Source organism: Phocoena sinus, chromosome 11 (genome assembly GCF_008692025.1).
Source record: "Phocoena sinus isolate mPhoSin1 chromosome 11, mPhoSin1.pri, whole genome shotgun sequence".
NCBI classification, from domain to species: Eukaryota; Metazoa; Chordata; class Mammalia; order Artiodactyla; family Phocoenidae; genus Phocoena; species Phocoena sinus.
The window spans coordinates 9,056,152-9,071,764 of record NC_045773.1 but is presented as its reverse complement, the minus strand read 5'-3'; the positions used below and the strand labels follow the sequence as shown (position 1 = coordinate 9,071,764).

Here is a 15,613-nt window from a genome sequence, read left to right as displayed (position 1 = left end):
TGCTTTAGAATCCCCTGTAGATTAATTTCTGAAATTAAAATCATCTGTCCAACAAAAGGCACAATTTAATACTAAGAATTTCATCAGCTGCACATAAAAGAATGATCTTCTCCCTTAAGGTAATTCTTACTCTGTTTTCTATGAACTGAAACCCTAGTCTTTTAAAACTCAGGTAATTTAACTAATAATAAAGGGATGTGTGTCCAGTTCACTTTTCTTCAGCGCTCTCACAGAAATGAGAAGAAAGTATTAATTCACTGTGAAACACGCAAGACACACACCCATACATGCGTATATTATTAGAGTTATTCTAAATTCTGCTTCAATCCCTAACTCTCTGTTGCACCTTGGTGACTGTACATCTGGTATTAAATAGCCTCGTCCTTAAAAAAAAAAAAAAGCTAAAATTGTGAGGCTGTAGAAACTGTAATGAACTTGGGAAAAAACAAAAAGACCCAGATCTGACCTTCAGTGGGCCTGACCTCTGTGTTATCAGCTCTCTAGATGATTTTGATACCCACCCAACTGTGTGAATCACTGCTCTACACGGGAGCAAAAACACCAGGGTCTGGAATTAGCCAGACTTGAGCCCAGAATCCTCTCTGAGCCTTAGTTTCTACCTCTAATGTGTGAATAACTTTGGTACCTACTTCCTAGGGTTTATGTGACACTTAATGAAAAATATATATATATAATGCTTGTTATTTTTCTGATTATAACTATTGGTACAACTTTTTATGTAACCAAATGTAAATCTGTCTGACATCAGGATTTTTAACGACTACTTGGGAGACTAACTTAGTGACATATTCATTCATTCATTGGATTAACGTTTATGCCATTAGTCTATTAGAGTTTTAGTAGCGATACTAGATAGCATATACATAGAAGATGGTCCATGTATATGTGTTGATTTTGAGGCCAGTTGTCCTGGGATGCTTTGAAATGTGAGAATGACTTAAGTGTTCCTAAGGCATGGCTATTCCATCTGAACAAATGTCCAATCTCTGCTCTCCCCACTCCCTATGTTTCCCTTTTTTCATCTGTGTATCTTCTCTCTCCAGGAAGCCCTCTCTGACTCCCTAACACGGTTCTATCCCTGTACCCTTCCTTCACGGAAGCTATCACAGGTGTAATTTTATATTTATTTAAATGATACCTTTTCAAGTCTATCTTCCCCACCAGGCTGGCCGTAAATCCCATAAGGGACAGGTAGGTTTTAATCCCAAGGTTTGTGAGTGCAGAGGATAGTGTCTGTCACAGGGTGGGTGCTCAGTAAATGTTTACTGGATGAGTATGTTTATTGAAGAACCCACAGTTCATATTCTACTATATCAGGCAGAATGCTGAGTGCTTTACAAATAAGAGTTTGTTGACTCCTTGTAACAAACCTATGAGGTAGGTATTACTATTAACCCCATTTTACAGATGAGGAACCTTGAACTGAATGATGTGCTCACGTTCATACACTTCAGACCCACCATTGTGACATCGATGTGTGGTTCACCACTACACTATATGGTTTTTCTACTGACAGAAAAAGTGCAGGTCTCCTATGGGTTGGCAGTTCACATCTCTAGGAAACCACCCAAAAGCCAATGTATGCTATGTTGGTACCTGGCTAAGGGCTCTGAGTTACCCCTCAAGGCCATGGGCCTTCAGAAGAGGTAGTGAAGATGTTACCAAAAGTGGGGTCTGTCTACTCTCTGCTCAAAAGCCCATAAAGAGGCAAGGTTGGTGAACAGGAAACTTGACTTTACTCCGGAGGCCAGCAACCAGGGAGAGAGGGCGGACTCGTATCCACAGGCCGATGCCCGGACTGACAGTCAGTGGGCAAGAGCTTTTAACGTGGAGTTTCAGGGTTCACGGCTGGAGGGAGGGAGCTACATGCAGAAACGGCACAGTCAGCTCTGACAGTCGTCTTGAACTTGGTCATGCCATGGTCTCATCCGCGTCATCCTGATTGCTTTGAGTACAGTTAATGTTAAGTTCCAGGGTCACTTTGTTCCCACTTCTTTGAGGCCAGTTCTCAGAATGGTGGCAGCTTATGGCATGGCTACAGTCTGGTCATCATGTAGTTAACTTCTTCCACATGGTGGTGGTTTCAGCATCTACAAGACAGCTCACAGGATATGGCCCAGCATGTTATCTGTAGCCCTTGAGGAGGAACTAGAGGTCCTTGACTTTGCTTAATGGCTAAACTATTATTGTTTGTCCTGTTTGACTGCTTTCCTTTGCTTCTGCATTTTCTCACTTCTCTGATTAAACTTATGCTTTGGCAAAAGTTTTTGTACAGACCAAAGGCAGGCAGAGGACATGAAGGGGGAAGGACCACAGTGTCCTGCTCCATTTCAAAGACACAGGCTATTTAAGGTTACCTTCTTAGAAGCACTAAAACGTTGCACCAGGATGGAAATTCCTGGGCTGGGGAGCCCAGAGTGATAACAGGAGACAAAGTTGAGGAACACAGCCTTTGAGGCTGCAAAGGAGCCTTGAGAAGCAATGGAGCGAACACACCAGGAAAACTCACCCGCGGGTCCCACGGTGCCCTCCGTCTCCCCCTAGCCATCTGCAGGCCACAGGGTGCAAGGGAGGGCTCCTGCCATGCTGAACACAGTGCTAAGCAAAAGTCTCAACTGTAGAAGCAAAGCAAAGACCCTGTCATCTGAACCAGGGCAAAGATTCGAGGCTGAGAAGGTGACATGGCTGACATTTAACAAATTGGGCTGGAACAGCTGAAATCCCAGCTTCAGAAGCTCAGGATTTGCTTCTCTCAATCTGGGCAACAGGAGAATCACCTGGATCTTGTTAAAAACCCAAGATTGGAGAAGTCCAGCTTCTCAAAGCGGGGGCTGCATGCACAGCAGCTGGGGCTTGTTAAAAAGGGAGCCTCTCTGGTCCCACCCCAAACCTCCGCCCCTTCTGACGTGCCCAGGGAAGTCGGTCGCTCGTTCCGTGGGAGCGTGAAAGCTGAATTCAGCCTGCAAGTGAGTCCCTGCCGTGAGCTGGAGAAGGAAGCTGGGAGTGAACTGGATGGGTGAGTAAAAGGACGGCGTTCAGACTAGGAAAGCCTGTTGCTCTTCCACTTCCTGTTATAGTGCAGGCTTTCCAGAAATCTGTTGGTTCTCTCTTAGAGCAGAGGGAGGGACCTGCTGCCTTCTCTTGCCTACCACCGTGTTAGCGAGCTGCACCCTAGTCCTTCCTTCACCAGCATGTTTTTGCATTTCCAGCAGACACAGGCTGAAGAGAGGTGTTTTGAAGTGATGAACTTCTTCAGTGATGAGGTTTCCTCTAAAGATGTCTTCTGAGCTGGGGAATATATGTATCGGTGCTACAATTTGAGCGATTTTAGTAGTTCCTTTTTTTTTTTTTTTTTTTGCGGTACACGGGCCTCTCACTGCCGTGGCCTCTCCCGTTGTGGAGCACAGGCTCCGGACGCGCAGGCTCAGCGGCCATGGCTCACGGACCCAGCCGCTCGGCGGCATGCGGGATCCTCCCGGACCGGGGCACGAACCCGTGTCCCCTGCATCGGCAGGCGGACTCCCAACCACGGCGCCACCAGGGAAGTCCAGTAGTTCCTATTCTGAGTCTGGTTTGAGCTTCAGACCCGTGGCATGTGGCCAAAGAGTTTATTTCTATTTGCGTTCTCTGGAGGCTGCTTCTTCCTTAAGAGTGTGTTGTTCGGGTGTCTTACAAAGAGGGGCTTAGGGTGCCGTGCTAATGCAGCAGTGTTTCAGTTGTCTGTGGCTGCAGAAAAAAACCACCTCAAGTGTCAGTGGTTTAAAAGATGAATCGCCACAGTTCTGCAATCGGGGCTGGTCTCAGCTGAGTGGTTCTACTGCAGTCAGCTGGACGGCTGCAAAGTCCACAGAGGCTCTACTGAGAGGGCTGGGGTCTGGCTGGGCTCTTCTCTTTCCACATGATGTCACGTACCCCAGCCACTCGTGTTAGAGCATGGTAGCTGGATTCCAAGGGGAGTCTCTCAAGGACAAGGCACAGTGTGTAAAGGGTTTTCCAGCCTCCGCTTGCATCGCATCTGCCGATGTCTCATGAACAAAGAGGCAGGCTGTGTAAGAGGGGACCACACAAGGGCGTGAAGCCCAGGAAGCATGGTCCATCAGGGGCCATCAGTGTCACAGTCTACCACTGTTGCCTTTTTTTTTTTTTTTTTTTCCCCTTGCGGGGGTTTGGCAGGGGGATAGCTGGAGAGAAAAGTGAAAGTTAACTAGTTACCATTGTGAGTGTGTGGGTGTATGTACGTGACCAAGCGCATACGTGTAGTGTTCCTGGAAACTCTGGGGGACTCTGTCTTTCCCCCAAAGATTCCCCTTTATCGAGTGATGGTTCTTTTACTGAACAGTCATCTGGAGGCCGGGTTATGGGAGGGCAGTGAGGTGGGATGGGACTTCCAGCCAGACAGGTGGATCGATCAGTGTTGGTATCAGGGTGAGCCAGACGCTGCAGCTCGATTACTCTCAAGTCAGCGAAGGCAGTGCGTATGAAAGGACGGTTTCCTGGATACCGGGTCAAGAATCGTGTTCTCACAACACCCTAGAAAATAACTAAAAGATGTATAGACTATTCTTTTTATCTTCTCTAAAATATAATCTCCTGTATAGGTTTCTTTTTTCTTTTTTCTTTGTCTCATTTACTTATTTCAAGTTTTCCACTTACGGTAGGGCTACTGTATGTTGAGCCATGGATGTAATAGTGAATAAAATTAAACTGACGTGCCCCGCTTGTGAAGTTTAGAGTTGAGAGCTGATTTTCTCTTGTGGCCTTAGATAAGAGTAACTGAATAATTTACGTAATGTGAACGTAAGTCCATCTTCTCCTATGGTTCTTGACCTTAAACTCCATGAGTTTCCAAAGTCTTCCCACTGCCACAAACAAGATGCCATAAGGAAAACAGGTGGTATCATCTTACAGGTAAATGGAAGGAAGATAAGAAAGTTCCAGCAGGTACTTGCTCGTGTTTCCCCGACTTAGTGAGATGAGTGGAGCTGGGATTCAAGGCCAGCCCTTGTGATACTGAATCCAATCTGATTCTCACAGGACCACTGGCCCATTTAAAGCTGCACCATCCTAAAGAGGTAGCTAGAGATTTCCTGGGCACTTGTTCTCTCGAGTCTGCTCATCTAACACTCTTTAGAAAAAGCATTACACTTACGTTGGGGTCGGTTTGCCTATGGCCTCTTCAAAAACTTCCATTTTGCCTGGAAAGTCAGTTCCATAATGGGTCCTTACCAAATGCAAGAGGGTTCTTAGAATGGTAATCACAGGTCAGTAACTCACATGCGTAGGGATGCAGAATATGGCGTAGCGGTTGACCTTGGGCACTTTATTCTGTCTTCTAAGACTCTCTTTTTTCATTGGCAAAATGGAAATGATAGCAACTACCACATAGGCTGTTGAGATGAATGAAAGAATCTACGTAAAGCAGAGAGTCTGGTCCACAGTAAGCACTGAAATGATCACTTATTATCTTGGTGATGATAAAGACCTAGTCTACTCCCTAGAGATACGAGGGTTGTTGTGATCACTGTGTCACTGCTAAGGTCTCTAATGCAGAGTTCATTGTGAAAGGTCATTTGTAGGCCACACATCTGCCTGACAGATTGAACTAGGGATTTAGCCATAGGAGTTAGCATTAGTATTTGTTTCCTCACTTTTTTTTTTTTTGATTGACACAAAAGAGCAAGCGTCCGGTCCACTAAAACGAAGAAAAACCATCATTGGTATTTTTATTTCCAAATGTCCCGGCAGTGCCCCGCAAGCAGTAACCTTTCCATTTAACTCTGTTTAGGGTTTGATGCCTATTTTACATCCCGCACGCTTGAAAACAACAGAAGAAACGTATGGTTTGCCGAATACTGGGAGGAAAACTTCAACTGCAAGTTGACAATTAGTGGGTCAAAGAAAGAAGACACAGATCGCAAGTGCACAGGTAATTTCATTCTCATTGTCCTTCTCCTGTTACTCTGCGTGGCCAGCATTGTGATGTCTGCAGAGCTGACAGAAGGAAGCTTGCCTGCAGACGAATTGAAAAAGTAAATTGAATTTTACTAGATTGCTCAGAAAGTGGAACAGGAACGTAAGACTTGAGCGGCAAGAGCAGTACAGACAAGAGTGGATTCTTTTCTGCCTGTCCATCTAGCAGTAATTGACATTTTCTTTGATGCTTTGAGTTCAGAAGAGGTCATGTTGCCTTGAATGCTGTCTCTGGTAAATATTAGTTCATGTTGTAGCCAGGAGTATAAAGTCATTTTCACATAGACAAAAGTCTCTCACAAATTCCATACCAGCATCAGATTTAACTGTCAGCAGAGAAATGACCAAAAATGTGAAAACAATATATTTGATTAAGGAAAGAAAGTACTTGGGGTTAGAGTAGTGAGAATTCCAATGGATTTTCATAATGTCCAAATTAATGTCACCTGCTATTTAAAATATGCTTTAAGATGCTCTCTAAGCCTCGTTTGTAACCTCGCAGAAATATTCCACATAAAAAACACGAGCGTGTTTGCCATGTATGTATGTGTGTGTCTATATATATGTATATGTGTATAGAGATATATATATGATATGCGTATATATAGTGGGTTGGTCAAAAAGTTCTTTCTGGCTTATCTGTAACATCTTGTGGAAGAACCCGAACGAACTTTTTGGCCACCCCTGTGTGGGTGTAGGTGTTTGTGTGTGTATACACACATATATATATGCAGTAATCAGAAGGTGACATCACCTGTTTATTCACTGATTGGTTCACAAATATATATTGAGCGACTCCTTTCTGCTAAGCACTGTGCTGGCTACCGCTGATCTGGTGGTGAGCAAACCAGGTGATGCCACTGCTTTCACGCTGCTTTTCACACTCACGCTGTGTAGTGAGAAAAAAACGACCTTATTCCAGCGACCTTGCTATGAATACATAATTATAAATTGCAGTAAATGTTCTGAGTGAGGCGACGGCGTGTAATCAAGGAATTTTACTCATATTAAAGGCGGAAGCTCTCTCAAAAGGTGAGTAGACGTTGGCTGGTTGGGGAAGGGGAAGACCAGATTGGAGAATTTCTGGTGCAGGAAGAGCACGGCACAGGGCTCGAAGCAGGAAAACGATGGTGCCTCTTAGGATGTGAAAAGCAGAAAAGCATGCAGTACAGTGAATAGGATAAATGTGTGAGCCGAGGCTGCAGGTGTAGAGATACAAGGAATAAGCCGTGCTGGGATGTATGTGGATTTTGGCCTTTATCCTGTGGATACTGGAAGTTGTGGGAGGTCTTACACGAGGGTGTGATGTGTTCTACCATCACCTAGCCCTCTATTAATTAGCATCCCCCAATTTTATACTTCAGTAGCCTTCAACATTTGTAATGATGCCCTTGAGGTACGACAAACCCTAAAATGTCTTTAGTATGATCAAGAAAGAGACGTTCGTATTGTATACACTCATGTGTAGTTTTTCTTTGCACTGTGGGCCTTCGAATATTGGCCATTCAGGTACTGTAGATTCCCCCATTCAGTAAACATCTGTTAATGAAGAATAATGAGTATAGAACATGGTACTAAAACAGCACGAATGGGGCAAGGATGCTGAAGTTTAGGCCTTTTCCTCGAGGAGTTTTCTTTTTGTGAAAAAGGAGAGATAAGCTATAAACAGAGACATGAGTAACAATAATGGTACAAAATCCGTATGATGCACGGTTGGATGCCTAACTCAGCTAACTGGAATATCAGATTAACCACATTCTCTAGCCCGTAGTGTACAGCAACAGTGTTTTCAATAATAGGATCCTTACAGCGTTGGGGGAAGATTCAGTCAGTGTTGACTAGACCTATAGGTGACACCAAACTTTCAAGTAGAAATTGAAAAATTAGCTTGACATCTGGGTAATTTGTCTATATGACGGGGACATGCAAACGTGCTACAAGTACCTCAGTGATTGGTGACAGTTTTTTGGCTCTTTCTGACATTTGATGTTTTGTAGAGTCTGAAAGGTGGAATGAATTGTCTGACGGCCGTTAGGATCGTTCTGTCTAAGGCTCATCTCCAGTCTCCGTATATACTCTACCCAGGCTGTTTTACCTGTAGTCACATTTTAGTGCTGATTATCAAGAATTTGGGTTTATAAAAACATATAAGCTCATTATCCAAACCACTACCTTCAAAAAATGGAAACAGAAGTGTTGATGTTTTCATAGCATGCTTCCTCCATGTGAGAAACCTATGATCACACCCGGTAAATTAGCTGAGGCCCCTCTCCCTTTCCTTACTTACCACTTCCCTTGTGATAAGAGGTGCCATACTGAGTGGACGTCGATATTACTACTATCATTGTGTCTTGTTCTTCCTGTTAATGGATATAAGAACGTGGATGGTCTGTGTTTGTTATTCTTTCTCATACTTTCTCTTTTCCAAATTCAACTAAACTTGTATTTGCTTTGGAAGTATTCCCAGGACACTATTTGAAAAATCTTGACATTTAGGTATACCTCAACTTGGAAGTGGAAAAGTGGGAGAAAAGACATAGTAAGATTTGCTAGGCCACAGGGAAAGAAAAAATGGAGAGAAATGACATATTAAACTGTATTAATGAGAATACTTGAGTGAGAAGTTGTTTTAATGAAAGAGAAGAGTGGATGAGAGAAGAAAGCCATTGATAGGCTTAAGGGTGTGGGTGATGTAAGGGAAAGCTTGGTACCCAGATTTTGAAACACTAAAAGAATGGGCACATTGGAAAGAAGCAACCAGATGAGGAGGTAGAGGCTAAGTAGTCTGGCATTGCCGATCGTGGAGTCTAGCGTCTCGGAGTGCAGTTAGTAGATGCTTTGATCTCAGGGCTGCAGAAAACAGCCCGCTTCACAGATCTCTCTCTGTGACTGGTCTCTGCTAAAGAACAAGAAAGTCTTAAAATATTCATTCCTAGGATTTGGACACAAACTAAAATGCAGGCATTTTTTTTCTGGGATATATAGCCTCTTCAGCTGTCATGAGCTACTTACTATGTATTAGCTCCAAGTAGTCTTGGATCATTCAGGATTCGAGATCAAGATCATTGAATCAATCATCCGGTCAGACAAGTTTTGAACATGAGTTGCGGGACCCATAACTATTTGGAGAGAGCACATTCCTGGCGTCAGGGGAAAACAGTGAGTTCTAAAAACCCAAGATGGTAAAAAAAAAAAAAGTCATGAAGAATAATTGTCGAACAAAAATTATTATTAAACATGAAATAAACTGCATATGCTTTATAATTTAACATTGGGCTACATGTGCATGGATTCTTACCTGAACAACCATGGAATCCTTATTCCTATGAATTATCCATATGCATTTAAAATCTCCTTCAAACAAGGAAAGCTACCACATACTTCAGTATTTTAAGAACATCCCAACTTTCCTTGATACCCAATTCCAAGGTCTCTCAACCTTGAGAGCTACACATTCTTCATCCTACTTTCCCTGGTGGTTTATCTCAGTTGTCATTGATATAAATTAAGGCTCGCCAGGGAACCATCCTGCTCATGGGTTATCTTGACTACCATCCTCCAAGGAGTCACGTAGTCGAGCAAGTTTATTGGTGGTGTAAGTTTTCACGGAAAACACAAACTCTATCTGAAAGGTACTAATGCCATTCATGCTACTTCATGGTAGAGCTACGTTTTCTCATGGAGATAGTGGTAACTACACACACATTAAAGTAAGCATTTTTAGACAGCTCATCATAGATTATTTGTTGCTCATGGGAAGAAAAATCAGATGTGATTTTTCTTTCAGGTTGAATTTATGCTCCCCCACCCTTCCCACCCCACTGGGTAAGTGTGTTCACCCTTAACACTTGCCAGTAGATTGCTGACACAGAGACCAGTTTAGCATATGATCTCTTTGGGAAAAATATGTTTCTGTGGAGTTACCAAGGTCAAGAGAAGAAGGAAAATAAATAGGTGAAGTTATGTCTCTGCAAAAGAGATTGAGGCCATCTTGGTGTCAGGAAAATACTCTGCCAAAGTGTGTGCGAAACCAGAGGTTTTGGCATGAAAGAGGACTAGCATTGTGTTCCAGGGCTATCTCTGAATACCCCTGTGAGAGACAGTATTTAATCTCTCAAAGCCTTTCCTCATCTTTGAAATGGGAATAATAAAAGTTTAATTGCATTCAAAGTTGTTGTGGGAATTAAATGAGAGCACTCAAGAAGAGGATCTAGAAGCTCTTTGGTGGGGGCTAAGGGCGGACTCTGGGAGGGCTCATACCCAGGAGTACTTCCCAGAACTTCTGCTGCCAGTGTCCTTGTCCCCACCATAAGCCACAGCCGCCACCCCTACTCTCTCTGCAGGAGACTAGCAGCTCTGTGGCTGACAGGGTAGTGTTGCTCCAGCCAGGTGTCAGGCCTGAGCCTCTGAGGTGGGAGAGCCGAGTTCAGGACATTGGTCCACTGGACACCTCTCAGCTCCAAGTAATAGCAAATGGCAAAAGCTCTCCCAGAGATCTCTTTCTCAATGCTAAGACCCAGTTCCACTCAACAAACAGCAAACTACAGTACTGGACACCCCATGCCAGACAACTAGCAAGACAGGAACACAACCCCACCCATTAGCAGAGAGGCTGCCTAAAAACATAATAAGGTCACAGATGCCCCAAAACACACCACCAGACGCGGTCCTGCCCACCAGAAACACAAGATCCAGACTCATCCACCAGAAAAGAGGCACCAGTCTCCTCGACCAAGAAGCCTACACAGCCCACTGAACCAACCTTAGCTGCTGCGGTCAGACAGCAAAAACAACGGGAGCTACGAACGTGCAGCCTGCGAAAAGGAGACCCCAAGCACAGTAAGTTAAGCAAAATGAGAAGACAGAGAAATACTCAGCAGATGAAGGAGCAAGGTAAAAACCCACCAGACCAAGCAAATGAAGAGAAAATAGGCAGTCCACCTGAAAAAGAATTCAGAGTAATGATAGTAAAGATGATCCAAAATCTTGGAAGTCGTGTGGCGAAAATACAAGAAACATTTAACAAGGACTTAGACGAACTAGGGAGCAAACAAACAATGATGAACAGCACAATAAATGAAATTTAAAATTCTCTACAAGGAATCAATAGCAGAATAACGGAGGCAGAGAAACGGATAGGTGACCTGGAAGATAAAATAGTGGAAATAACTACCACAGAGCAGAAAAAGAAAAAGGCATGAAAAGAATTGAGGACGGTCTCAGAGACCTCTGGGCCAACATTAAATGCACCAACCTTCGAATTATAGGGGTCCCAGAAGAAGAAGAGAAAAAGGGTCTAAGAAAATATTGGAAGAGATTATAGTTGAAAACTTCCCTAATATGGGAAAGGAAATAGTTAATCAATTCCAGGAAGCACAGAGAGTCCCACACAGGATAAATCCAAGGAGAAACACACCAAGAAACATATTAATCAAACTGTCAGATATTAAATACAAAGAAAAAATACTGAAAGCAGCAAGGGAAAACCAACAAATAACATACAAGGGAATCCCCATAAGGTTAACAGCTGATCTTTCAGCAGAAACTCTGTAAGCCAAAAGGCAGTGACAGGACATATTTAAAGTGATGAAAGGGAAAAACCTACAACCAAGATTACTCTACCCAGCAAGGATCTCATTCAGATTCGACAGAGAAATTAAAACCTCTACAGACAATCAAAAGCTAAGAGAATTTAGCACCACCAAACCAAATTTTCAAAAAATACTAAAAGAACTTCTCTAGGCAGGAAACAGAAGAGAAGGAAAAGGCGTACAATAACAAACCCAAAACAATTAAGAAAATGGTAATAGGAACATACATATTGATAACTACCTAAAATGTAAATGGATTAAATTCAGCCAGACAGACTGGCTGAATGGATACCAAAACAAGACCTGTATATATGCTGTCTACAAGAGACCCACTTCAGACCTAGGGACACATACAGACTGAAAGTGAGGGGATGGAAAAAGATATTCCATGCAAATGGAAATCAAAAGGAAGCTGGAGTAGCAATTCTCTGTCAGACAAAATTTAAAATAAAGACTATTACAAGAGACAAAAAAGGACCCTACATAAAGATCAAGGGATCAATCCAAGAAGAAATTACAATTGTAAATATTTATGCACCCAGCATAGGAGCACCTCAATACATAAGGCAAATGTTAACAGCCATAAAAGGGGAAATTGACAGTAACACAATCGTAGTAGGGGACTTTAACACCCCACTTTCACCAATGGACAGATCAACAAAATGAAAATAAGCAAGTAAACACAAGCTTTAAATGACACATTAAGTAACATGGACTTAATTGATATTTAAAGGACATTCCATCGAAAAACAACAGAATCCACTTTCCTCCCAAATGCTCATGGCACATTCTCCAGGATAGATCATATCTTGGGTCACAAATCAAGCCTTGGTAAATGTAAGAAAATTAAAATTGTATCAAGTATCTTTTCCGACCACAACACTATGAGAATGGATATCAATTACAGGGGAAAAATCTGTAAAAAAAAAAAAAAAACACACGGAGGCTAAACAGTATGATACTAAATAGCCAAGAGATCACTGAAGAAATCAAAGAGGAAATCACAAAATACCTAGAAACAAATGACAATGAAATCATCATGACCCACAACCTATGGGATGCAGCAAAAGCAGTTCTAAGAGGGAAGTGTATAGCAATACAATACTACCTCAAGAAACAAGAAACATCTCAAATAAACAACGTAAACTTACACCTAAAGCAATTAGAAAAAGAAGAACAAAAAATATGCAAAGTTAGCAGAAGGAAAGAAATCATAAAGATCAGATCAGAAATAAATGAAAAAGAAATGAAGGAAACAATAGCAAAGATCAATAAAACTAAAAGCTGGTTCTTTCAGAAGATAAACAAAGCTGATAAACCATTAGCCAGACTCATCAAGAAAAAAGAGGGAGAAGACTCAAATCAATAGAATTAGAAATGAAAGAGAAGTAACAACTGACACTGCAGAAATACAAAGGATCATGAGAGATTACTACAAGCAACTATATGCCAATAAAATGAGCAACCTGGCAGAAATGGGCAATTCTTAGAAAAGCACAACCTTGCGAGACTGAACCAGGAAGAAATAGAAAATATAAACAGACCAATCACAAGCACTGAGATTGAGACTGTGATTAAAAATCTTCCAACAAACCAAAGCCCAGGACCAGATGGCTTCACAGGCGAATTCTATCAAACATTTAGAGAAGAGCTAACACCTATCCTTCTCAAACTCTTCCAAAATATAGCAGAGGGAGGAACGCTCCCAAACTCATTCTATGAGCCCACCATCACCCTGATACCAAAACCAGGCAAAGATGTCACAGAAAAAGAAAACTACAGGCCAATATCACTGATGAACACAGATGTAAAAATCCTCAACAAACTACTAGCAAACAGGTTCCAGTAGCACATTAAAAGGGTCATACGCCATGATCACGTGGGTTTTACCTCAGGAATGCAAGAATTCAATATATGCAAATCAATCAATATGATACACCATATTAACAAATTGAAGGAGAAAAACTATATGATCATCTCAATAGATGCAGAAAAAGCTTTTGACAAAATTCAACACCCATTTATGATAAAAACCCTCCAGAAAGTAGGCATAGAGGGAACTTACTACAACATAATAAAGGCCATATATGACAAAGCCACAGACAACATTGTTCTCAATGGTGAAAAACTGAAACTATTTCCACTAAGATCAGGAAGAAGACAAGGTTGCCCACTCTCACCACTATTATTCAACATAATCCTGGAAGTTTTTGCCCCAGCAATCTGAGACAAAAAAGAAATAAAAGGAATCCAAATCAGAAAAGAAGAAGTAAAACTGTCACTGTTTGCAGATGACATGATACTATACGTAGAAAATCTTAAAGATGCTACCAGAAAACTACTAGAGCTAAACAATGAATGTGGTAAAGTAGCAGGATACAAAACTAATGCACAGAAATCTCTTGCATTCGTATACACTAATGGTGAAAAATCTGAAAGAGAAATTAAGGAAACACTCCCATTTACCATTGCAGCAAAAAGAATAAAATACCTAGGAATAAACCTACCTAAGGAGACAAAAGACCTGTATGCAGAAAACTATAGGACACTGATGAAAGAAATTAAAGATGATACAAACAGATGGAGAGATATACCATGTTCTTGGAATGGAAGAATCAACATTGTGAAAATGACTATACTACCCAAAGTAATCTACAGATTCAGTGCAATCCCTATCAAACTACCAACGCCATTTTTCACAGAACTAGAACCAAAAATTGCACAATTTGTATGGAAATACAAAAGACCTCGACTAGCCAAAGCAACCTTGAGAAAGAAAAACGGAGCTGGCGGAATCAGGCTCCCTGACTTCAGACTATACTACAAAGCTACAGTAAGCAAGACGGGATGGTACTGACACAAAAACACAAATATAGATCAATGGAACAGGATAGAAAGCCCAGAGAGAAACCCACGCACATATGGTCACCTTATCTTTGATAAAGGAGGCAAGAATATACAATGGAGAAAAGATAACCTCTTCAATAAGTGGTGCTGGGAAAACTGGACAGCTGCATTTAAAAGAATGAAATTAGAACACTCCCTAACACCATACACAAAAATAAGCTCAAAATGGATTAAAGACCTAAATGTAAGGCCAGACACTATCAAATTCTTAGAGGAAAACATAGGTAGAACACTCTGTGACATAAATCATAGCAAGATCCTTTTTGACCCACCTCCTAGAGAAACGGAAATAAAAACAAAAATGAACAAATGGGACCTAATGAAACTTAAAAGCTTTTACACAGCAAAGGAAACCATAAACAAGACCAAAAGGCAACCCTAAGAATGGGAGAAAAAATTTGCAAATGAAGCAACTGACAAAGGATTAATCTCCAAAATTTATAAGCAGCTCATGCAGCTCAATATCAAAAAAACAAACCCAATCCAAAACTGACTAGAAGACCTAAATAGACATTTCTCCAAAGAAGATACACAGATTGCCAACAAACACATGAAAGGATGCTCAACATCACTAATCATTAGAGAAATGCAGATCAAAACCGCAATGAGATATCACCTCACACTGGTCAGAATGGCCATCATCAAAACATCTACGAGAAATAAATGCTGGGGTAGGTGTACAGAAAGGGAACCCTCTTGCACTGTTGGTGGGAATGTAAATTGATACAGCCTCTATGGAGAACAGTATGGAGGTTCCTTAAAAAAGCAATCCCACTACTGGGCATATACCCTGAGAAAACCATAATTCAAAAAGAGTCGTGTACCCCAATGTTCATTGCCGCTCTATTTACAATAGCCAGGACATGGAAGCAGCCTAAGTGTCCATCGACAGCTGAATGGGTAAAGAAGATGTGGCACGTATATACAATGGAATATTACTCAGCCGTAAAAGGAAACGAAATTGAGTTATTTGTAGTGAGGTGGATGAACCTAGAGTCTGTCACACAGAGTGAAGTAAGTCAGAAAGAGAAAAACAAATACAGTATGCTAACAAATATATATGGAATCTAAAAAAAAAAAAATTGGTTCTGAAGAACCTAGGGGCAGGACAGGAATAAAGATGC

General features: G+C 41.7%; 1 protein-coding gene across 1 annotated transcript in view; it reads left to right on the top strand.

The window, feature by feature from the left end:
• GRM7 (glutamate metabotropic receptor 7) overlaps window positions 1-15,613 on the top strand; it is an 814,585-nt gene that overhangs the window by 518,065 nt on the left and 280,907 nt on the right. Inside the window, 1 exon segment of the mRNA XM_032649804.1 lies at window positions 5,807-5,947. Coding sequence (XP_032505695.1) covers window positions 5,807-5,947 — 141 coding nt within the window.